The 24275-nt window shown below is 39.6% G+C and overlaps 2 protein-coding genes across 8 annotated transcripts in view; one reads left to right on the top strand and one right to left on the bottom strand.

Annotated features, from left to right (window-relative positions):
• LOC124882907 overlaps window positions 1–19279 on the top strand; it is an 81985-nt gene extending 62706 nt beyond the window's left edge. For 4 of the 6 annotated variants that reach the window (XM_047389660.1, XM_047389625.1, XM_047389574.1 and 1 more), the window contains one exon: window positions 9748–10861. The gene's annotated coding sequence lies outside the window, so the exon portion shown is untranslated. Of the gene's footprint in view, window positions 1–6062; window positions 6112–9747; window positions 10862–18868; window positions 18994–19071 lie in introns of those variants that run through there. The other 2 variants (XM_047389601.1, XM_047389609.1) reach the window with 2 other exon arrangements.
• gal (galanin/GMAP prepropeptide) lies at window positions 7320–15763 on the bottom strand. 2 transcript variants are annotated; one of them, XM_047389700.1, is made up of 7 exons: window positions 15605–15763; window positions 15435–15515; window positions 12039–12093; window positions 11259–11330; window positions 8554–8640; window positions 8336–8407; window positions 7320–7541 (listed from the first exon to the last, which is right to left on the bottom strand). In XM_047389700.1, exons 2-7 carry the CDS (start codon window positions 15513–15515, stop codon window positions 7480–7482), a joined length of 429 nt encoding a protein of 142 aa, XP_047245656.1. In that variant the 5' UTR covers window positions 15605–15763; the 3' UTR covers window positions 7320–7479. The 2 variants fall into 2 exon arrangements, with proteins under 2 accessions (XP_047245656.1, XP_047245666.1); XM_047389710.1 differs by lacking the exon at window positions 11259–11330 and having other exon boundaries at window positions 15605–15761.
• Window positions 19280–24275: the final 4996 nt, after the last annotated feature.

Genomic DNA, 24275 nt, shown 5'->3' with positions numbered 1-24275 from the left:
TTCAAAATTTCAACTGTGAAAAACATAAGAGGAAAAACCCGCAACCAAAAACCCAACAGCCCCAAATCATAACAGACCCATCACACCTCAAGGGTGGATACCAGACACCCCAAGAGTCCAAAAAACAACCCAAGCAGGGTGAGCCTCAGGGACCTAGGAAGGAGGGCAAGAAACGAACCAAAAACAAAGTTCAGGCGGGCGACCAGGAGGTCGTCCCGAGCAGGCACAAAGTTCAGGTGGGCAACCAGGACGTCACCCCGCGCAAGCACAAAGTTCAGGCGGGCTACCCGGACATCGCCTTGTGCAGGCACAAAGTTCAGGCGGGATCAAGAACCCAGTGTTCAAGAACCAGGGCGTCCGGCAATGTCGGCGAAAATGTGGAGACCAGCAGTGTCGATAAAAGGCAAGGACAAGAACCTGGAGACCGGCATAGACGTGGAGACTTTGGCGGGCTGGAGCAGAGACGTGGAGGCCGACAGAGACGTAGAGACCTTGGCGACCAGCGGCAGAGACGTGGAGGCCGACTGACAGAGACGTAGAGACCTTGGCGGCCGGCGGCAGAGACATGGAGGCCGACAGAGATGTAGAGACTTTGGCGGACAGAGGCAAAGACAAAGAGGCCAGCAGAGACATAGAAAGTGCAGAGGCCGGTGTCGGCGGGAACCTGCAGGTTGGTCAGGAAACCTGCGTGGCCAAACAGGAGTGTAGGAGGCTGGCGACGAAGGAACTGGGTCTGGAGGTCAGCCGAGGAGAGTAGAGGACCCTCGGTCTGGAGGTTGGCCAAGCAGAGTAGAGGACTCTTGGGACGGCAGATCAGGAGGTCGTCCATGGAGCATTGAGGACCCTCCAGGAACTTGGTGGAACTCCGGTGGCTTGGAGTCAGGCTTGGAGTTTGGAGCTGACGGGACCCTCGGAGGCAGATGCAGAGTCTGGGGGACCCTCGGAGGCCGGAATAAGGACAAGCTGCTCCTTGAACCCCTCAGAAACAGAATCCGGCGGCGCTTCCTCCTCGAACCCCTTGTCTCTGGGTTCAGAGGCTAAGACAAGGATGAGTTCCTTCTCAAACCGCTCAGGTGGCAGTTCATCCTCAAAACCCTCGTCTCCGGTTTCAGAGGCCAGGATGAGGACTAATCTCCCGCTGAACCCCTGGAAGGCCTTCAGACCAGGAGCAGAAGCAGAGGGGTCGCCGAGACCCTCAGTGGCGTGGGCAGGAGCTGAGGCGTCGCCGAGACCCTCAGTGGCGTGGCTGGAGCTGAGGCGTCGCCGAGACCTTCAGTGGCTTGGGCAGGGGCTTAGGCATCGCCGAGACCCTCGGTGGGGTGAGCAGGGGTTGAGGTGTCAACCAGACCCTCAGTGGCTTGAGCAAGGGCTGAGTCGTCGGCTGGACACCCGAAGACTGGAGTCGAGGCGTCGCTGGGACCCAGTGCCTCTTAAAGAAGAACTAACAGGCCTGTTAGAGCTGGGATTCTTATTGGTTGTTGGGAATCAAATGCCATGCAATAAAGTGCAAATTAATTACTTAAAAATCACACAATGTGATGTTCTGGATTTTTGTTTTAGATTCCTTCACTCACAGATGAAGAGTACATATGATGAAATTAAAGACTTCTACATGCTTTGCAAATGGGAAAACCTGCAAAATTGGCAGTGTATCAAATACTTGTTCTCCCCACTGTATAAAAAAATTTAAAGGATGGACTGAAGGACCATGAGTATGATTGTATAGCAAACCTGTGTTAATTTGTGTGAAAATTGGTTTTCATCCAGAGGTCAGTAAAAGCCACCAGGATATGGTTGGTTGATGACCTCTGAGAAGAATAAGCCCTGACTAAAATACTTTTATATTCCTCTATGTTGAAGAGGCCACAAAGACGACACATAATTCTAGAAAAAGCAAAGCTAATTGATAAAATGAAGAAACACTCACATACTGGGAGCTGTTTTCTGGAAAAATGAGAGCGGCAATTCAAACCTCTGTTTTCATCACACAGTAATCAGTATCAACCCTACCACACACAAAAACTGTTAGGGGTTGTATTGTTGAACTGATTCTGAAACAGACTTTTGAAAAAGACTTAGAATAAGAGTTGGGCTAACCTTAGTAAACCATCTGATCTTTACATAACAGACGTACAGTTATTCCTGATGACATGCTCCCGACTTCCTGAAATGCAATAGATCCACATACTGACTTCTAAAAGTCCAATAACACAGTGAATAGGAAGGGATGCAAAGCTGAGGCAGAAGTACTAACAAATCCCCACTATTTCCTCCACATTGGCCCAAAGATAAACTCACTGCAGAGTCGCTTAAACATTTATTCAGCCCAAAAGAAAATGTGTAGAATTGACCACATGCAAGGACATGTTAAAATATGAAAGATTTGTGCATGTGTTTAAAAAAAAAACAGACTGGTCATTAAACAACTTTGCCAACTGGTTTACTTCAATGGTCATGCAACTCTACACACTTTCCAGGAAATTATTTTGATAACAGATCTTTAACCTTGGCTAGTGAGAAAACTTAACAGTGCTACTTCAAAAGAAGGTGGTCCACTTTTTTCTGTCATATACAGTCTGTGTGACAGAGGTTCATTTGTATGTTGCTGGCTGTGCTTGACGAGGACTTGTAATTTTACATTATATTTTTTTTTCAGTGGGTTTATCATGGTGCCTGTAATGGAAGTCAGCATACACAGCAACACAGGAAATAAGCAAATCATTTTAGGTTAATTTACAAGAGGCCCCACCATTAAAAGAACAAAAGTCTTACGTGTTTTGTTATAATAACACTTACACATTTTGACACCTGTTTGAGGGTCGAGTATCAGAAAACAGGATTTCTGGTTGAGGCGGCAGATTATGGACTATGATTCCGGTCAGAGAATCAAGGCACTGGGACTGAGAGATCTGTTTCTCTTCTTTAATAAAGATTGCTGGACTTTACATCAGGGTACAACATATGCATGTGTGTGGTCTGAAAGAAAGGCAATAAAACATATATTATGAAATGCTCAGCATGTTATTCAAAAATCAAATCAATAAATATTTAAAAAATAAGCAGCCATATGAGCATACGATTCTTAAATTCACCAGTAATTTCCCTATCTTATGTGTAAACTGCTCCTTAAACATAGTACAACAGCACAGATGCAATATTAGTGGTGAAACAATATAATTTTCAACAGTAACATCTGTTGAATCAAACATGTTTAACAGCATTGCATCAAATATGAAACAGTAAATATTTCAACACTTCTCATGTTAACAACACATGGTCACAATAACAGTAAACTGAGTTGCAATGCTGGCATTTCAACCAAAATACAACTAAGCCATCAGGCCACTTGGCTAACACAAACTCATATATATTTCCATATAACAATACAACCTGGAAAAATGATCAAATTATCCATAACTAAGAAGTGGAAAACACATATCCTCAAGAATGCACACATAATTTGGGAAACAGCAAAAGTCTATGTAGCTTCACACAGTCTGCTTGCTTTCTAGTCTGCTGCTTGTCAGTGTGGATTGGCATGTCCTGACTAGTTCACAGTATTAATCTTTCTCCAAGAGGTGGTGCTGTTGGGCCTTGATCTGTAAGGCTTTCTCACACAGCCTCCCCCAAAGGTCTGTGTATGTGCAAACTACTCCTTAACATAGTACAACAGCACAGATGCAATATTAGTGGTGAAACAATATACACTGCTCAAAAAAAGAAAGGGAACACTTAAACAACACAATATAACTTCAAATAAATCAAACTTCTGTGAAATCAAACTGTCCACTTAGGAAGCAACACTGATTGACAATCAATTTCACATGCTGTTGTGCAAATGGAATAGACAACAGGGGGAAATCTTTGGCGATTAGCAAGACACACTCAATAAAGGAGTGGTTCTGCAGGTGGGAACCACAGACCACTTCTCAGTACCTATGCTTTTTGGTTGATGTTTTGGTCACTTTTGAATGCTGGTGGTGCTTTCACACTCGTGGTAGCATGAGACGGACTCTACAACTGACACAAGTGGCTCAGGTAGTGCAGCTCATCCAGGAAGGCACATCAATGCGAGCTGTGGCAAGAAGGTTTGCTGTGTCTGTTAGTAAGATGTCCAGAGCCTAAAGGCGCTACCAGGAGACAGGCCAGTACACCAGGAGACGTGGAGGAGGCCGTAGGAGGGCAACAACCCAGCAGCAGCACCGCTACTTTCGCCTTTGTGCAAGGAGGACCCCTTGTGAGACCATATGCTGGTGCGGTTGGCCCTGGGTTCCTCCTAATGCAGGACAATGCTAGACCTCATGTGGCTGGAGTGTGTCATCAGTTCCTGCAAGATGAAGACATTGAAGCTATGGACTGGCCGGACCATTCCCCAGACCTGAATCCGATTGAGCACATCTGGGACATCATGTCTCGCTCCATCCACCAACGTCACGTTGCATCACAGACTTTCCAGGAGTTGGCGGATGCTTTAGTCCAGGTCTGGGAGGAGATCCCTCAGGAGACCATCCGCCGTCTCATGAGGAGCATGCCCAGGCGTTGTAGGGAGGTCATACAGGCACGTGGAGGCCACACACAATACTGAGCCTAATTTTGACTTGTTTTAAGGACATTACATCAAAGTTGGATCAGCCTGTAGTGTGTTTTCCACTTTAATTTTGTGTGTGACTCCAAATCCAGGCCTAGATTGGGTAATAAATTTGATTTCCATTGATGATTTTTGTGTGATTTTGCTGTCAGCATATTCAAATTTGTACAGAACAAAGTATTCAATGAGAATATTTCATTCATTCAGATCTAGGATGTGTTATTTGAGTGTTCCCTTTATTTTTTTCGAGCAGTATAATTTTCAACATTAACATCTGTTGAATCTAACATGTTTAACAGCATTGCATCGAACATGAACCACAGTAAATAATTCAACACCTCTCATGTTAACCACACATGGTCACAATAACAGTAAACTGAGTTGCAATGTTGGCATTTCAACCAAAATACAACTAAGCCATCACAAACATTCAAATTTAGAGGCAGTAATAGCAAAGTAAATGCAGAGCAAACCACTACTGAATCACAGGCCACTTGGCTAACTTAAACTCACATATATTTCCATATAACAACACAAACTGGAATAATGATCAAATTATCCATACCTAAGAAGTGGAAAACACATTTCCTCAAGAACGCACACATAATTTGGGAAACACGCCAAAAGTCTATGCAGCTTCACACAATCTGCTTGCTCTCTAGTCTGCTGCTTGTCATTGTGGCTGGGCGTGTCCTGACTAGTTCAGACAGTATTAAACTTTCTCCAACAGGTGTGAGGCTTTCTCACAACACCTATATGAGAATTTCCACATGTCTGACGTGTTCACTGGGCAGAAAAACATCCATCTAGTTAAAAGTGCAGCAACCTGACAGAAACCTAGCCAGTTCACATGGTTCCTCTAACCACCTGTGCCAACTGGAGTTGGTAAAAAACAAAATTACAGTTATCACCCATCACACGCCTGAGTAAAGATCAATAAAAAAAAATTCGTCTAAACTGCCAAGATTTCATTGGGCATTTTATTTTTCAGTTGAAGCAGAGCAACACACAAAACAATCTGAAGCCCAGCGATAGTAAGGGCAGCTGGTGAAAACACATGTTCAGCACTATGTTCAATGCTGTTTACTTTTTCCCAATAAACATTATTTTATATGTGGCAGTGTTATTTTAACCACTACCTCCATTAAAAATGTTACTAATATGTATTCATCTTAAAATAGGCCAACACTCATCTGGAGGACAGCGGGGGTCGTGACCTCAATGTTAGCGCTTTAGCATCGTAAACGTCAACAGTAGCAGCAGTTTGCATCAAAAATAAAAAAATCAGCTTCACCTCTCTATGTCCCCAACACCCATCTCTATGTGAATTCAAATCATTTTTGAGAAATTGGTTTGGAAAAACAGCGCTTCCTCTAACAATTTTAAGTGTGGAGTAGGCAGACTCCCAACACAACTCTTGATTAATGCTTCTGTGTTCTTTTTGTGTCTCTGCTCTGTTCTTTAAAAACCCCAGTCGGTCGTGCCGGATGGCCACTCACACTGAGCCTGGTTCTGCTGGAGGTTTCTTCCTGTTAAAAGAGAGTTTTCCTCTCCACTGTCGCTACATGCATGCTAAGTATGAGGGATTGCTGCCAATTCAACGCCAGTGACTGTCCACTGTTGCTACATGCTCATCCAGGAATGCTGCAACTCACTGACTCGATGCAATCTGCTGGGTTTCCTTAGATAGAAAAACCTTTAACCAATTTAAATAATAAACTGAATCCAACTGCACTGTTGATAGTTAGAATTAATTAGAATGTATGTACCCAACTGGAAATCTGTATGATTTGTTTGAATTGATTTTGTAAAGTGCCTTGAGACAGCATATGCTGTTAATTGGTGCTATATAAATAAAAACTGGACTGAATTGAACTGAATCCCCAGAGTGCTCAACATGGCTGTATTTGTATTTAAGGTTGGTGCATACTTAATAAGTCTGAATTAGTCAATGCCCTGTCCTGTACGGTTGTACAAATTACCTTTCAAATTACCTTGAGGCGACTGAGGAAGAGAAGTTGTCTTGCAATCAGAAGGTTGTGGGTTGGATTCCAGCTTCCTCCTGCCATATGTTGATGTGCCCCTGGGCAAGGCACTTAACCTCAAGTTGCCTACCGAGCTGCGTATTGGTGTATGAAACACTGGTGTATGAATGTGTGAGCGCGATTGGGTGAATGTGGCTCTAGTGTAAAGCGCTTTGAGTGGTCTGCATGACTGGAAAGGCGCTATATAAGTTCAGTCCATTTACCATTTACCTTGAAGTCACAGATTGTGTTGCTCCACTGTCTAGGGTACAATTTTGGCAAAAGTAAAAGTGTGCCAAAAGGAATGTGTGACTTGTAAAGCAGCATTTATGACTCATAGCAGCAGATTCATGCAGTTGTATTCACTGATTTGTGTTTGTGTTAAGGAAAAAACATGATAAATTGTTTGTGGGAAGATGTTAATACAGATGTGTGAATTCTTTTGTACCATTTGCAATCGGAGGAAAACTGTGAATGTAAGAGGTTTCAGATGAGACTCACATAATACAATTTGTGTACTTGTACTTAAAAATCTAAAGATGTGTAAATGTTGGAAATGTAATTAAAACGTTTAGATGTGTTGACAGAAAGGGTAAAAAAAAACGTTTTCAATGGATCGTTGCCGTGTAAACAGGACCTTGCAATGCTTAGTCCATCAGTACTATCAATACTTGTACCCATCTACAGCCAGCAAACACTGAATAACCTTCAGTAGATAAAAGTTTTATTTACACAGGAACAGAAACATCCAAGATTTATAATTGAAGATAATATGTTTGCCCGTGGAGCCAAGGTAATTGGACATTTAGGGCACTAAGTGGCCAAACATTTGAAAGATTGTAGGAGGACACAGGTGGAGGAGAGATGTCAGGGACTGGCCAGTTCATCCGATGTGGCAGGAGATGGCAGACTGTCTAAGGCTCCCATCTCTGTAAACACACAACAACAACAAAACAATGCCATTCAGAAAAAGCATTTTCACTTCCTGAAGAGTACACCTATTAATCTTGCAGGATATTTTGTATTTCATTATTTAATCTACAGTAGAACATTTTCTTGTCATGTATGTTGGAATACTGCAAATAATGTCTGGTGTAGATCTAAATATAAGGAATAAAAAGGGTTTTCGACGTGCTCCCATTCCGATTAGCACATGTTGACTGGGATCAAGGTTGTGGAATTCACAGTTTTCTGCTGCTTCTGGATGTGTCACGTAACAAATGACCCTCTCTGGTTATCAAACTTCTGTTATTGAAGGATCAACAGATTGTCTTGGAACGCAAGTGCCTCCAAGCGATCTGATAAGTGTTTGCTTGAATTAATCAGAAAACAGGTCATGCCATAATTTTCACTTTCAGCTTTAGGAATCTGATATGCTGTGGTGAGCAAAACTTCTATACAGTACAGTGTTAAGTTATTATTGGATCTGTGCTGCTATACTCGATTTACAAATGCATCTGTTCTGTAGCAGTTATGCACATCTGCAGTATACATAGTGTGTGAGAGCTGTCCTGTAAGAATATTTTAACAGGTCAAAAGAATCTGTGGAAGTATGACTTATAAACTGATCGAATTGGGGATGCTACCATATGAAATGTATAGTAAGGTGATGCCAGAGTATTATTTTACTTGTAGCACTTCCTACACCACTGAAATGAAAGGCAGATACAAAACAATGTGACAGGGTTATTAGAGAGGTTCACAAGAATTAAATTAAACATACCTTTAAGCTTGAGGTACGACAGGAAATCGATGACAGTGTGGATGATGTCTTCATCTTGTATTTGCAGAGGACCTACAGAGGGACAGCATCAAAGTTTATGCTATTGTCGCAAAACGTTGGCTGTACATTGGATCAGAAAGTAAATAAAGAAGACCACAACTGTAAACTCATTTCCACCAGCACATAGTGCAAAATCTGTGTGTAAGAGATGGACAGACCTGCTCTGATGTCTTCCTCCTGACCCATGTCTCTCTTGCCAGCCAGTCCCACCTTGTCTCCTAGTGTCCTGTGTCCATCAATTCCATCTGGACAATGAGGAGTGACCAGAGTCAAAGATAATCATTCAGGCAGTGAAGTGGTCAAATGAGTATTTTAACCCACTGAATGTAGTGTTAACTCTGATTAGTTGAGATTCATCCATTTCCTACAACCTAATAGAAGAATGATGCCCAAGCTAGCTCAGATTTTCCTTATTACTGCTGTAAAGAAAGGTTTGTTTCTAAAGCTAAAAATGTTTCTTGACAGTTAAAACAGTTTAACCATCTTAAATGTAAACAGTATTTTCTAAACACCCCACAGTTTCAGAGGCATCATGCAGACACGCATACATACATGCTTTCTAAAGGAGAGTTCAAGGACAATATTCACAGTTGGATAACTCAGCATTGCATCTGGTTTGTTAATGCTTTCTTCAGGTTCAGAAGTTGTACAGACCACCTGCAGGGCTTGGCTCATGGAATTGCAATGAAGCTGTAAAACCAAAAGAACAATAACACAAACACACACACCAAATGTCCTGTAACAATGAAAAAATAAAACCAGAAAAGCAAAGCGATTTTCATGGCTGTAGCAGTGATCATTAAACCTGACTAACTTTGGAAACATGTTTCTTTAGGTAAAAGAAAACAGATTATCATACCTTTTCCTATAAACTGTTTGGATTTATTTTCATGTGTTAGAGTTTAGTTAATGATGCTACTTGTCTTCAGCAAATTATATATATATCTACCAGAGAATAACACTTAGAAAACTATGAGCCTTATGAGCACATTACTTCTTAATAATTCCAGTTTAGCTAACTGTCCGTGTTTCTCAATAGTTCAAGAAAATATATTATTAATTAGAGAAATTATTTAACTAAAATGCAGCACATTGAGAGCTTCAATGGAATGGGTGTCCATGGCTGGGCAGCTGCTTTCAAGCCTTATAAGGTGATGCAGTGGTGTAAAGCATATCTGGACACTAGAGTAGTGGAGATATGTTCTCTGCAGTGAAAAATCATACCTCTGTCCAGCAATCCCATCGACGAATTTGGTTTTGGCAGTTGCCAGGAAAATAGCAATTATATTGACCAAATTGAGTCAAGTATAACATTTGGTGTAATGAGATTATGGTGTTGGACTGTTTTGCAGGACATGGTCTCAGCCCCTTATTTCCGATGAAAGCAACTCCTAATGCTTCAGCATACCGAGAGAATCACATAACCCCACCTGTGTGAGAAAAATGTGGGGATCACCTTCCTGGCCCAACATTAAACATACATGGATGAGTATGTTTGGTGTAAAAGAACTTGACTGCCCTGTTCTGAATCCGGACTTCAACCAACCTTGGGATACATGTTAGTGGAGGCTCCGATCCAGATCAGCCCAAAAACAGTGTCTGACCTCACAAAAACTACCATAGACACTCTTCTAAACCTTGTGGAAACCATCCTGGGAAAGTTAAAGATGTTATAACTGCAAAGGTTAGGCCAGCATCATAACAATGTCACTCCAGTTCATATGTGTGTAAAGTCAGATGGATGAATACTTTTGACAATGCAGCAAGCCTAAATCTGGTCAGCATGTGTGCCAGGTTACATCCAAATCGGGCCATTCTTTCTTGATGCTTTGATTTGTGTTCAAATTGGCTTTATCAGTGGAGGTATGTATTTAGTTTTTTTTAAAGAATACTAAAATAACTTATTTGTTGCTTATTTGGTTATTGAAAATATGCGAGGAGCAACAAAGTGAAAAATTAGGCCTTGTCAGGCAAATTGCTGTTAATCAGCATCTCAAAATGACAATCACAAAAAAACAACACTGTCATACATATGAGCAGATGTAAAGTGCAAACATAATGTATGTTATATATTTATGAGTACAGAGATTTTATGTCAGAGTGTAAAATATTTCCAGAATTTTTACTTTGGCCTAAATATAGAGGACAGTCAGAAGAAAGTGGTATCATGGTTTTTTGTGTTGCTTCAGATAGATAATTATCTGGCGTATTGGAGTCAGATAATGACTTATTAATTATTATTATTATAATTTCTTTTTTTCCCTGTTAATGGTGACATTGCACTTATATCCTTCCAGTTTGTAAAGCATTTAAACATGATGTGTATTTTTTTAATCCACATCTTTTTTTTCAAGATACTTTAATTTCCATTTTCTTCTGTATTTTTCTGGAGTTCCCAACATTACAATGATCTGGGTCCTCATTTTACTGTATTGCATGAAATAAACACCACCTTTGGACAAATGATCTGAAGTGTGACTGGTATGTAAAATAATGACTGCCATTAAAATTTTAATTGCTGTGTCCTCTCCATTCAATGTAAATAGTAATTAGTTAATCGTTGCTAGAATTGTATTCAGATTGTATTACACTTGTTGCAACAACCTACAAGCAATATGCAGGAAAAATATGCAGTAAGACTATTTTTGAGATTTACTTTCTTTTTTTTAATTTACGATGAACTGGATTTCCTTTGTTTAAAGTGCAGACAAAAATGCAAGATTAAGATGGAGAAGCAGAGAGAATAGCAGGAGGATGTGTCCTCTGATGGAAAACAGAAGCAGTTTAAAAGAACAAATGTTAACTAAGAGCAATTCCTGGTCTGACCCCAAGGCCCTGCAGCAGCCGTATGTTTCTATCTTACATTGTGTGACCAGCTCGTCTCTGCCTCTGGCACTGGGAGAATCCTTTATCTGAATTAGGTGATCAATACGACCTGAAACACAGGATGAGGCAGGAGCAACCTTTACCTGGGCTCCACACACACACACACACACACTCACTCTTGTTTTGCTATATGTATTGAGGACCATCTGTTGACTCCCATTGACTTCCATTGATTTTCAGTCATTTTCAACCCTTTCTATGCCCTAACCCTGACAATAACCCTAAACCTAACTATTACCAGTGCATGCCTAACCCTAACCTTAACCTAAACTCAATTCACACCTTAGTCCTAAACCTAACCGTTAGCAAAATAGGTCGTGAGGACCAGCAAAATGTCCTCACTTTGGTACAAACGGTCCTCAATTTGATGGTGAAATCGGGAAAATGGTTCTCACTGTGATGCCAAGACAGGAACACACACACACACACACACACGCACGCACACACACGCTCTGCTCAGGGTCCAGGCTTTGTGTCCTCAACTAACTGGACCTTTCTAAGAACACACACACATCTAGACACCCATTGTTCACTTCACGTGTCCTCTGAAGCTGATGAAGTCATCTTCAAATTACACTATATTAGCTGATACACAGAGGAGACAGTGGATATGGGCAAAGAAGCATATCAACACAACAATGAGCTCCATCAGCTCTTTTGTGCACCATGTTAAATGGGCAATATTTTCAGGGAGAACAAAGAACAGCAGATGTGTGACGGTGTGTGTGTCTCACTGAGTGTGTGCACTTATACTTACGAGGACCTAACAAGTAGCCAGCACTGTTCAGAGTCCAGCCACGCCTTTCTTTTGCCTGCAGGTTGTAAAGACACAGCAGGACATACTATTTCATACTTCTTTCTTCATTTTATTAGTCTCTTAAAAGATATTACTACATGACACTAATCTGAACTCTAGACCCCAGATATCAGAAAGAATGGAATATGTTGCCCCCCTAGAACAAACAGCAACATGGATAATAATAGCTGTAATACCTCCTAAACGATAAGGGATATGTATATGTATATATATATATATTTATATATATACATATAGAGAGAGAGAGAGAGATGTATATTTACCCAGCAGAAGAACATGTTTTTTATATTATTGTGAATTTACATAGGAACCACTCATGCCCTGCTGTGCTCCCAGCACAATAAAGTTTGCCTTACATGCATATGCATACAATTTATAGTTCATTAGACCAAGTTTGTGTAGGTTCCATTTTTTAACAGAACACACTGATCTCATACTTCATTTTCTTCACCTACAAGATTTGTATCTTTCACAAACAACTAAAATTGAGTCCAAACCTCTTGAAACTACTCTTGCTTCCCTTTATGTAAATATGTTATTCTTTCCAAAGGAAAAGTTGCTAACATTTGTTTAGTCCAAAATTTAACATTTGGACTATTTGTATTTTTCCTATTGAGTGTGATTGTTTCTACAGCGTGTAGAAGGCACATATCTATCAAAATTCAATCTTTCTGGCTGTATTTGTGACCTCCGGGATATAGTCCTAAAGATAAATAGGACAGGATCCATTTAAATATTTTTTTAAATAATTTGTACAATTACTTTTCTGACTTCCTTCCAGAAAGCCTTAATTTTGTTGCATTCTCCTTCATACATTTTGTGCACAGATCTGGAATATTAAAATAAAATGTATTCAGTTTATCTTTGTGTGATGTATGTTCTCACAGTCCATTTATACTGTAGCCATCTAAGTCTTCTCTGACCCACCTCTCTGGGAGAATTTCCACACCCAGTTCCTCACTCTACGTTATCTGTACTGTATCAGAATTTCCTGATGAATTTAATGTTAATAAATTGTAAAGTTCTGATATTACTCTTTTACTTGAGTCATTTTTTGAGTTCTTCAAATGTCGTAATAACATTTGATTTGGTTGGTTACAAGTCTTGAATCTTTTTAAAACATTTGGATGGTTATTTCTTAAACACAGAATCCACTCTTCCTGTGCTAAATTTATGATTTCCCCAAATGGGGGTGTACTGGAATAATGTGTTAGGTTCCATTTTCCTTACCATTCTTCTTGTTCTTCTTTTTCTTCTATTATTATTATTAAACACATATTTTCTTACAATAAATCAATAATAAAAAGGTATAAAATATTAAATTGAAATACAAGCTATTTTTCTTTTTTGTGTTAAAATAAGGATGAATTTAAATTTGATTTGATAATTAAAACATAAAATTAAATTTTCCAACATTTTTAACTTATGGAAACTGTGATGTCACTGCGCATATACGGTAGTGTTTTTTAAATTGGTTTGACAATGTGATTAAAAGAAAGATCAACAATTTATTATTTTTAAATATGTCTCTTCACCCAGACTCATGACAATTTTACATATATGTTTATTTTATGTGTTTATGCATATATACACATATATGTATAATAAATACACAGTACACACACATATATATATATATATATAGTTAAAAAATGTCAACACTTCTTAGGCGCAATAAGCAGCACATACATTTAACCAGTCACCTTACATGATGGTTACAGAATATAAAACATTGGCCTTTTTCTTTTTTCTTTTTGTGGTTACTTTATATTTTAATTATTTTAAACATGAAAAGAAAACCAACACAAATTAAATTTCTGCTCATCTGTTTTTGCCCAGATAGAGTCTTTTGCAACCTATTTAAACAAAAATCTTAGTTGACACATATGGCCAATAAGATGTCCACATGGCCCTGTCTTTTAGAGTTTAACCCTTTCTCTCTCCTAGATATAGCAATTGACTGAGCTTTACTGTAACTAATTATATGTGCTCTCTTTCAGACTCTAACCTTGAAAACTGGCTCACTTTATCTATTCTTTCTTTCTAGGTGAAATGACTAAAGGAGCTACATCCATTAACATTTACTTTACCTTCCCATAGAAAGTACTCCTGGATCAGTGCTTCTGTGTCCTTTTTATGTCTCTGCTCTGTTCTCTCACACCCCCAGTCGGTCGTGGCAGATGACCGCTCTCACTGAGCCTGGTTCTGCTGGAGGTTTCTTCCTGTTAAAAGGGAGTTTTTCCGCTCCACTGTCGCTACATGCATGCTCAGTATGAGGAATTGCTGCAAAGTCAAAGCCAGTGACTGTCCACTGTCTCTACATGCTCATTTGGGAGGAGTGAATACTTCAAGTCACTGACTGGATGCAATCTGCTGGGTTTCCTTAGACAGAAAAACTTTTTATCCAATTTGAATAAATAACTGACTCTGAGTGCACTGTTCAATGATTAGGATTAATTGGAATGTCTGTACCTGACTTTTGTGAAGTGCCTTGAGACGACGTGTTGTGAATTGGCGCCTTATAAATAAAGTGAATTGAATTGAATAAAATTTTGGTCAAAATTTAGCCTTATTAAAAAGGTAATAACTAAGATTTAAATCAGTTTTTCACTGTGTTAACCAGATTGTTAAAAGCTAAGCTAGGATTGGTTGTTCACTGGTCCTGGTTGGTTGTCAAACATGTAAATGAGTTCTAAAAACAGTCGAGAAATATAAAATCTCAGTTTAAAATCGGTACTTGTTAAAAATGTGTAAATTATTAAATCACTCAATTTGTCAACTTCACTTTATTTCACAGCTAATACAAATAATATTTGTGACTCACTTTTGGGTTTTAAATACTCAAATACATTTCTAAATTTATTTATGTCTCTTTTAAAAATAAAAATGTATAGGCTACTTTGAATTATTTTTATCCCCTAACGCTCCACTAATAACTACAGGCGCGACCCGCTATGGGTCTGGATGTCATAAAATGTCATAGAAGGTTATTTAATTTAGTTAATTACTAAAAATTCAGACAACACCCTGAGCTTGTATTTATAAATATTGTATGATGTCTTATTCAGTGCGAAATGAATGCAAGAGTAACTGAGCGGATTAATTAACTTCCAGCTTCTGATCAAAGTAATAAAAAGCCCACAAACCGAAATCATAAATTTTTGTTTAAACAGATAGTTGTGTTTTCACAAATATCAAACTGTGTCAGTGTGTAATCATATATTTCGAGCTAGACTCATTGGAATCTTTTATCTAAAACTAAACGAAGCTGGTTTCGTGAAACTTCAGCATCATCTGACCCATTGACGAAGTTGCGTTGGTTGTGCATCAACTTACCGCAATAACCAGCCCGATGGTCTCAGAGAGCGTTGCGCATAAGATGAGCGACACGCAAAAAACGCCGAAGCACCTCTGCATCTGAGACAGAAACAGAGTAAAGGCTGAATAAAACGTACGCGATGAGTCCTGTTTTTATCAGAAACAGTGTTAGTAGACAGAGCGCCTACCTTTGATCGATCTTTCCCGCTGGTGGCGCTGCTGATGTTGCTGCTGAGCCTCTGATCTCTGCTTGGGATGAACTGAGAATTCAGGCCACCTTTTATTGCCACCGCAGCCCGACCCTTCTATCGCCTGCTGCCGTCAGCAGCCCCTCCTGCTCCTGCACACAGGAGGTCACGAACACAACGCGTCAGATAATTCAATAGTAGGCCTGTCTCACATTGCTATCGTGAGATTTTTCCTTGTCGCCCTCGGAGACCTGAGATTCAATTTTGCGAGAAAATACGTATGTCTTAGATTTTTCCCTCGTAATATGATTCGGAGTTCATTTGTTAAATTCCGTCCATCTCCGAGGGACCTATTGGCCAATAAAGTATATTCTTGTCAATGATCACAAACAAAATTTTGGGTTTTGTAGGCTATATGGTTATGTATGCTTTCATCTCTAGGGTGTATACTTTCTTATTTGTCTCAGCTGTTGTGAAGCTGCTTTTGTGGAGCATTTAGTTCTGAAACTATCTCCCGCTGTTTTTATATAACCGCAAATTCTCCTGTTTTATTAGGAAGGGGTCTTTAGAACCCCACCAGTGTTTTAAGTTAATCAACTATGTGATCCAAACACATTCATCTGCTTTCAGTGACCCAGGCACATATTAAATCATGGAGTGTAAAATAATAATGTCAACAACAACAATAAAGTTATGTTTATTATGTGTTCACTGTGAAAGGATGAAAATCTGTGTAATTTTACTATTTAATAATGAAGACTTCTTGATTAGAATTGTGTCCCTCTCTGATTAAGAAACAGGGACAGATGTCAGCATAAATGACCTATTAATTGTTAGTGTTGGGACAGAATAAAATCTCAACGGCAAATTTCAATTTTTTGAGAAATAATCAAGCAACAGTGTTCCATATTGATATTTATTTCCCTTTGTCCTGATGTCTCAACAGGAATGCTGTTGAATTCACTGCTTTTTCACCTGGTGCCAAGACATGGTGTTCTTAGGCGGCTTTTGAGTAAAAAAAGAAAAATACCTTTGGTTGGTTTGGTTTTATATTTATGTTGTACAGGTCCTTCTCAAAAAATTAGCATATTGTGATAAAGTTCATTATTTTCTATAATGTAATGATGAAAATTTAACATTCACATATTTTAGATTCATTGCACACTAACTGAAATATTTCAGGTCTTTTATTGTCTTAATATGGATGATTTTGGCATAAAGCTCATGAAAACCCAAAATTCCTATCTCACAAAATTAGCATATTTCATCCGACCAATAAAAGAAAAGTGTTTTTAATACAAAAGAACGTCAACCTTCAAATAATTATGTACAGTTATGCACTCAATACTTGGTCGGGAATCCTTTTGCATAAATGACTGCTTCAATGCGGCGTGGCATGGAGGCAATCAGCCTGTGGCACTGCTGAGGTCTTATGGAGGCCCAGGATGCTTCGATAGCGGCCTTTAGCTCATCCAGAGTGTTGGGTCTTGAGTCTCTCAACGTTCTCTTCACAATATCCCACAGATTCTCTATGGGGTTCAGGTCAGGAGAGTTGGCAGGCCAATTGAGCACAGTGATACCATGGTCAGTAAACCATTTACCAGTGGTTTTGGCACTGTGAGCAGGTGCCAGGTCGTGCTGAAAAATGAAATCTTCATCTCCATAAAGCTTTTCAGCAGATGGAAGCATGAAGTGCTCCAAAATCTCCTGATAGCTAGCTGCATTGACCCTGCCCTTGATAAAACACAGTGGACCAACACCAGCAGCTGACACGGCACCCCAGACCATCACTGACTGTGGGTACTTGACACTGGACTTCTGGCATTTTGGCATTTCCTTCTCCCCAGTCTTCCTCCAGACTCTGGCACCTTGATTTCCGAATGACATGCAGAATTTGCTTTCATCCGAAAAAAGTACTTTGGACCACTGAGCAACAGTCCAGTGCTGCTTCTCTGTAGCCCAGGACTGGGGAATGCGGCACCTGTAGCCCATTTCCTGCACACGCCTGTGCACGGTGGCTCTGGATGTTTCTACTCCAGACTCAGTCCACTGCTTCCGCAGGTCCCCCAAGGTCTGGAATCGGCCCTTCTCCACAATCTTCCTCAGGGTCCGGTCACCTCTTCTCATTGTGCAGCGTTTTCTGCCACACTTTTTCCTTCCCACAGACTTCCCACTGAGGTGCCTTGATACAGCACTCTGGGAACAGCCTATTCGTTCAGAAATTTCTTTCTGTGTCTTACCCTCTTGCTTGAGGGTGTCAATAATGGCCTTCTGGACAGCAGTCAGGTCGGCAGTCTTACCCATGATTGGGGTTTTGAGTGATGAACCAGGCTGGGAGTTTTAAAGGCCTCAGGAATCTTTTGCAGGTGTTTAGAGTTAACTCGTTGATTCAGATGATTAGGTTCATAGCTCGTTTAGAGACCCTTTTAATGATATGCTAATTTTGTGAGATAGGAATTTTGGGTTTTCATGAGCTGTATGCCAAAATCATCCGTATTAAGACAATGAAAGACCTGAAATATTTCAGTTAGTGTGCAATGAATCTAAAATATATGAATGTTAAATTTTCATCATGACATTATGGAAAATAATGAACTTTATCACAATATGCTAATTTTTTGAGAAGGACCTGTATAAGTCATGCAAAGGTTTGCTTCCAATACCCCTGTTTGATATTAATTACCTAGTTTACTTTTATTTATTTATTTGGCAAGTTACATTGACTCTGCTTTACACTCTGTCACTCATAGAATCAAGTCAAATCAGAACTGAATAACGCTACACTTAGCATTTTCTATAGATTTATACTGTGTTATAAACATTGAAAGATTAGGAGATTCAATACTTTATTTAATTCAGAAATCAGATCAAACACAGGTCTCATTTAAAACACTTGTAATTAGTTGAGATGTTTGTGGGTTTCTCACTGAGTTACTTCTAAAGTAGAAGCTTATAAAACATATTTTATTCTTTTTTTCTGTCTGTTTTGGTACCCAAGTATTTTTTTTTTCCAGTTTCATTAGTTTTAAAACTAAATTCAGGGAAAAAACTATATCTTATAAAAGAGTTTCATATGTTTTTATTAAAAAACAATAAGTTTGGCAAAAACTGTAGTTAAGACATGGCAATTTTACAGATGTAAAATAAATTACAATCTTTGTAATGAACTTTGTAATAAGTTTAAATATTTAGTTTATCTTGTAGATATCTTATTATTGTCAGGTTGCAGGCTGTGCAGTCTTGTTTTTCTGCTCTGTTTCCTAGCAGGTTCATTTGGAGGGTGGACTGTGCAGCTTCGCTATCTCACACTTGGTGTGCAATCAGACTCATCTGGAAGCTTAAAAGGAGGAGGCTGCAGATCAGTCGACAGCTGAGTGTCCATCTTAGTGGTACCTCCAGTCCTCTGTGCCTTGCTGTTCCCTGACTTCTTGTGAAGAGATCTCTAACTTGTATTCTGTTTTTTTAAGGTGCCTCGGTTACCTGAATGCTGTTCCTGGACCGTCTTCTTTCACAGTCAAGTTCAGGTTAAAACCTCCCCGGATTCCACGTCTCCGGATCTGAGTCACACTCTGAGCTTCCGAACCCAAGCTGAAAACCCTGTCCGCCCTCCAACGAACCAAACCACCACCGATAAGCAAAACAAGCCGCCTCCTCGACCTGACACCCTCCTGGACCAAAAACTCCATTCTCACCGTAAGCAGCTATTCACTCTCACAATTCCTCTGTGCTTCTGGTCAACTATCTCACCGCTACTTCTCTCCCTAGAAGGTGTTGAGGTAAGAAAACTTCACTGGCCGTCCGTTAACTCTTACATTACTCCTCACTTCTCATCGACTCTTTTTATTTGGCACCCCAAAGGACAATCCTCAGTCAGAGATCAGTTGTACGTTTCCACAAGTTTATTAAAACCAATCTGAATTCAGAGAGGGAGACACCACACTAACACGGGTACCTGAAAACGTCTGTGTGCTGTCTGACTGGGGCTGCTCTCCACTCCGTCATATACCCCAAGTTGCTGTCCAGCACCTTTTTTTCAGTTACATACTGTTGGGACCCACAGCCATGGACACAACATGAAAGATGTGGTACAAACGTTTCTGGAACTTTCAAAATAAATTGCATTTAACCGACTTCCAGCAACTGAGAAAAGGGGGTAACAGCGGGCTTCCCATGATGCCATTGGCCGTATAAACCCCCCCTCAACAGCTTCGGAGGTTAGCTGAAGCTAACCTTTGTTCAAAGTGGATGTTTCGTCAAACTTTGTCGTCGCCCGGACAACTCTTCCTCAGCACGGTTCATGAGGTTAGGGTTTGAGCAGAGAGATTTACGATGAAATGATCTGAACGTTTTTCATTTTATGAAGTTTTGTTTTGTTTGTGTTGAACTCAGCTATCTTGGTGCTAGCAAGGTATCTGCAGCACACGTCCTCAGTTTTGTGTTCTGTGTTTGTGTCTTTTTAAAGTTAAGACAAACTTTACTTGAAGGGTGATTTTAAACACAGAAGATTGATCATAACGCCCCGTCCGCGCTTATGCATTAAAAACCTTTTATTAACGATATTTTTAAAGGTATGTGTTTGATTCTGGTGCTAAGATATCAGCTTCTTTTGTTAGCTTTCACTGCTAACAGCTAAGAACACGTGCTTGCATTCTTAAGCCCATTTCTCCAGAAAGATTTGGTTCTTTTCCAAAATACCTCCCTAAATATTTTACTATTTCCTTAATAATATTTCTTTAAATATGTCACGGAGCGACATTTTTGGACTTTGTTTGTGGCTTTGTGTTTGTTTACCTTTTGCTTAGATGTTTCTATTTTGGTTTTTGTATCATGTTTTCTTTTCTCCATCTCCCGCCTCCTAGTGTTTACTTCTTAAGTTCTTTTATGATTGTTTTCTTATTACTTTGTAGGGTTTATTATTATTGTAATTATTATAGGTCTTGATCTTCCCTGGATTCTCTAGTTTTATTTCTCTTTAGTATATTTGTGTTTAATTGTGTTTGTTCCTTTGCACTCTTCTTGTTTACTAGTTTATTTTTCTGTTTCCTTTCCAGTTAATTCAGTCAGTGTGGTTAGGTTTGTTTATTTTTGTATTCAGGTTTTCTTTAGGGGTTCTTTGTTTGTTCTTAAGTTGTTATTGTTGTTCCTATGTTCCATCTAGTTTCTCTGTTTACTTTAGTCATGATTATTCTAGTTTTCTTATTCCCCATTTGATTATTTATCTTTGTCTATAGGTTTGCTTGGTCTGTGTTTCTGTTTATTAGTTACTTTGCCCATGCTCAGTCTTTGTATTTGTTTCGCCTATTCCTTCTGCCTCCCTGCCTCCTTGTCACACCTGTTCCCTGTTTTCTCTGATTACCTGCCTTTTGTTATCTCTCAATATATTAGTTGGTTTTTTGTCATTGTTTGTTGCTGGTTCCTTGTGTTTGTCATACCCCGTTCTTTACCCACATATTTGTGCTGAGTTTTTCCATGTTCCTGCCGAACCGATCTTGTAAGTTTTTGGATCTGGACTTTGTTTGTAACTGCAGTGCCTTGTTTGGTTTCTTTGATAATCTCTGGAAATAAAGCTGAAAACCTTTTACAACATGTTGCTGCCCAGCTCTTGTCTGCACGTTGGTCCGCCCGCAAACTACAATATGACAAAATATTATTTCAATAAATAAAGGCAGCTAATGAGACACCGTTGAGAATTGGTCATCCAGAAGGTTGGTTTTATTCAGCAGATCATTCTTTAAAACATTATTTTATTAAAATAATATTTTATCTGATCTTGCATTGTGAATGGTTGTCTAAAGGTATGCTGATTATTGCCTAAGTTAGTTCCAAGACTAACTTAATTTCACTTCCAGATTCTTCAAGATAATCCTTGGGTCTCAAACATAAACATTGCATGGTAATGTTGCATCACTTTTTCGGTCATGATTTTCAATCATCTTTAATCAACTTGTTTATATTGTACATAGCACATTAATCTTCCTTATTCTTTAATTCTGCTTGGTAGTGTAGTCAGATTGTTTTAGCATAGTAAAGAGTTTGTTGATTGAAACATGTTTGACTTTGAGTTGACTTATTTTTGTTAATAAATTCTTGTATTTTAAGAAATTGTGTGTGAATTCATTCCATGCGTGTACAGTTTTGCTGTTCAATAATGTCAGAGCTTGGCTCACTCTTTTTGATCTTGTCCTGATACCATCGTCTTACTGTGGCTCAGTAGGAAGAGTAGTCGTCTTGCAATCGGAAGGTTGTGGGTTCGATTCCAGCTTCCTCCTCCTGTATGTCTATGTGTGCCTGGGCAAGGCACTTAACCTCAAGTTGCCTACCGATCTGCGTATTGGTGTATGAATATGTGAGCGTTAGTGAGTGCAATTGGGTGCATGTGGCTTTAGTGTAAAGTGCTTTGAGCAGTCTGTATGACTGGAAAGGTGCTATATAAATTCAGTCCATTTACTGGGCTGGTATTTACAGGACAACCCTTAACAGACCAAAACATTAAAGTATTAATATTAAATAATATATTCAGATTCATAGACACAACAATACATAATCATTCTATCTATGGATGTCTCCCCAGCAACAGTATCAAAGAAACAGAGATACATTTCATCATTTAATTAAAGAATTATTTCCCACACGTCTTCAGGAATCTTCAGGGAGAGGAGTACCATGCCTCCCCAATACACTGCCGGCTTCTCACGATACAGACAGAAAACACCTGCTAGCTTTAACCTTGAAAAATAAACACTCATTGTGTTATAATACTAGAGGCTACTGTTAAGGTTTTTTTTCTATCAAAAGCATAACTAAAAACTCCTAATAAAAATCAATCTATAAGCAGCAAGGTCCCAAATATATCTTAGTCTTAGCTACTAATAATAAGGCATTTATATTTCCACACTACCAATAATAAGGCATTTATATTTCCACAAAGGTGAGGCTGAACCAGTCCCTGAGAGTTCCTGCCATACCAAATATCATTACTGCACAAAAAAATAAAACCTGTAAAACGATCACCTGTCTCAAGTTTCTGCATGTGGGTCAAAATAATGGAAAAAACTATGACAATTCTATTGAGTTACAGAAACAGAAAACTTTGTCTTCTTTTTTTCCATACTGAATCAGACCTGGGCAAAGTGAAAAGCAAATTTCAGAGTTTTCCAGACTTTTCAAGACTGCGTAGGCATCCTGTGTCAGGTATAATCAATTATTCGATAGCTGATGCTGACATACAGTCAAATTCAGTCGTATTCCCACTCAATTATTATTAAATAAAATTTATTTTTTTTTTGGCCTTTTTAGTTAAGACCAAAATTATTCAGACACCCAGCAGATTTGAGTTTAAAAAAAGCTTGTAATTTTCGCAATGTTTTTTATTACTGGAAGTAATATTAACGTTTTAGTGTGGACCAGCCAAAGTCCTGACTTGAATCTGATGGGGAATTTGTAAAGGGAATTAAAGATTAGTGTGCCTGCCTTTCAACCTCAAAAACCTGTAGCTTATCACCAAAGATAACTCATCAAAATACTAGTGGCAAGAGGCTTGTCAGCAATTACTAGAAGACTTTTCTTGTAGTAATGCAGATTTTTCCACTGATTGTTCAGGAGACAACCAAACATTTTTGACATCTATACGTGCTTCTTGCGTACAGGGTCGCGGGGGAGCTGGTGCCTATCTCTAGTTGTCTATGAGCAAGAGGTGGGGTACACCCTGGACAGGTCACCAGTCCATCACAGGGCAACACACAGGACAAACAACCATGAACACACCTTTCACTCCTAAAGCCAATTTAGAGAGACCAATTAACCTAACAGTCATGTTTTTGGACGGTTGGAGGAAGCCGGAGTACCCACAGGGAACCCACGCATGCACGGGAAGAACATGCACACTCCATGCAGAAAGACCCCTGGCTAGGAGTCAAACCAAGGACCTTCTTGCTGCAAGACAACAGGGTACCAGCTGTGCCACTGTGCAGCCCCCAATCTTTGACATACCTATTTTTAATAAAACAAAATAACAATAACCAAATAAACAAAGTACAAATAATTACTTGCTCTGAGACCCACAGTCTTTCCTAATGTCTCCTTTACTCTCCCCTGATAAGTCTACTTATACAAAGCTTATATTGTCATACTCTGTATTTCTTATTAACTTTTGGAGTGCTTAGTTTCTACAGAAGAGAGGATGATTGAAGGGTAACCATCTAGCAGAACAGAGAGACTGAACCCCACTGACTGACCCTGGGATCTGTCTGTGGCTCGTATTGCATTCACTTTTAGTGTCTACACAACTTCACAAACACTGTGCTTCTGTAAATGTGCCTCTGTGGCTAAGAATAACCTTAGCCAATAACCACAAAGAAGAGGAAGATGCAATACGCCAGACGCAACAATTCATAAGAGCTGAAGGCCACTATCAGAGCAACCTGGGCTCTCATAACACCTGAGCAGTGCCACAGACTGATCGACTCCATGCCACGCCACATTGCTGCAGTAATCCAGGCAAAAGGATCTCTAGCTAAGTATTGAGTGCTGGATGCTCTTACTTTTCATGTTCATACTTTTCCGTATGAACCGCAGTATGCTGATGGCCTCATTGCACTTGGAGGAACTGCGGCCGGCTGAGGCTCCGTAGATCCAGCGGTGGCCGGCTGAGGCTCTGTAGATCCGGCGGCGG

The sequence above is a fragment of the Girardinichthys multiradiatus genome, chromosome 2, assembly GCF_021462225.1.
Source record: "Girardinichthys multiradiatus isolate DD_20200921_A chromosome 2, DD_fGirMul_XY1, whole genome shotgun sequence".
In the NCBI taxonomy this organism is placed as follows: Eukaryota; Metazoa; Chordata; class Actinopteri; order Cyprinodontiformes; family Goodeidae; genus Girardinichthys; species Girardinichthys multiradiatus.
The sequence above is the reverse complement of the archived record's forward strand: the minus strand, read 5'-3'. Positions and strand labels throughout refer to the sequence as shown.

What these genes read in the sequence shown, in the direction of transcription:
- gal (XM_047389700.1), bottom strand. Translation starts at nt 15,515, where the DNA reads ATGCAGAGGTGCTTCGGCGTTTTTTGCGTGTCGCTCATCTTATGCGCA. An exon ending in CCATCGGGCTGGTTATTGCG is followed by an intron (nt 12,094 to 15,434) that starts GTAAGTTGATGC and finishes TACAACCTGCAG; the next exon opens with GCAAAAGAAAGGCGTGGCTG. An exon ending in GTCGTACCTCAAGCTTAAAG is followed by an intron (nt 7,542 to 8,335) that starts GTATGTTTAATT and finishes GTGTGTTTACAG; the next exon opens with AGATGGGAGCCTTAGACAGT.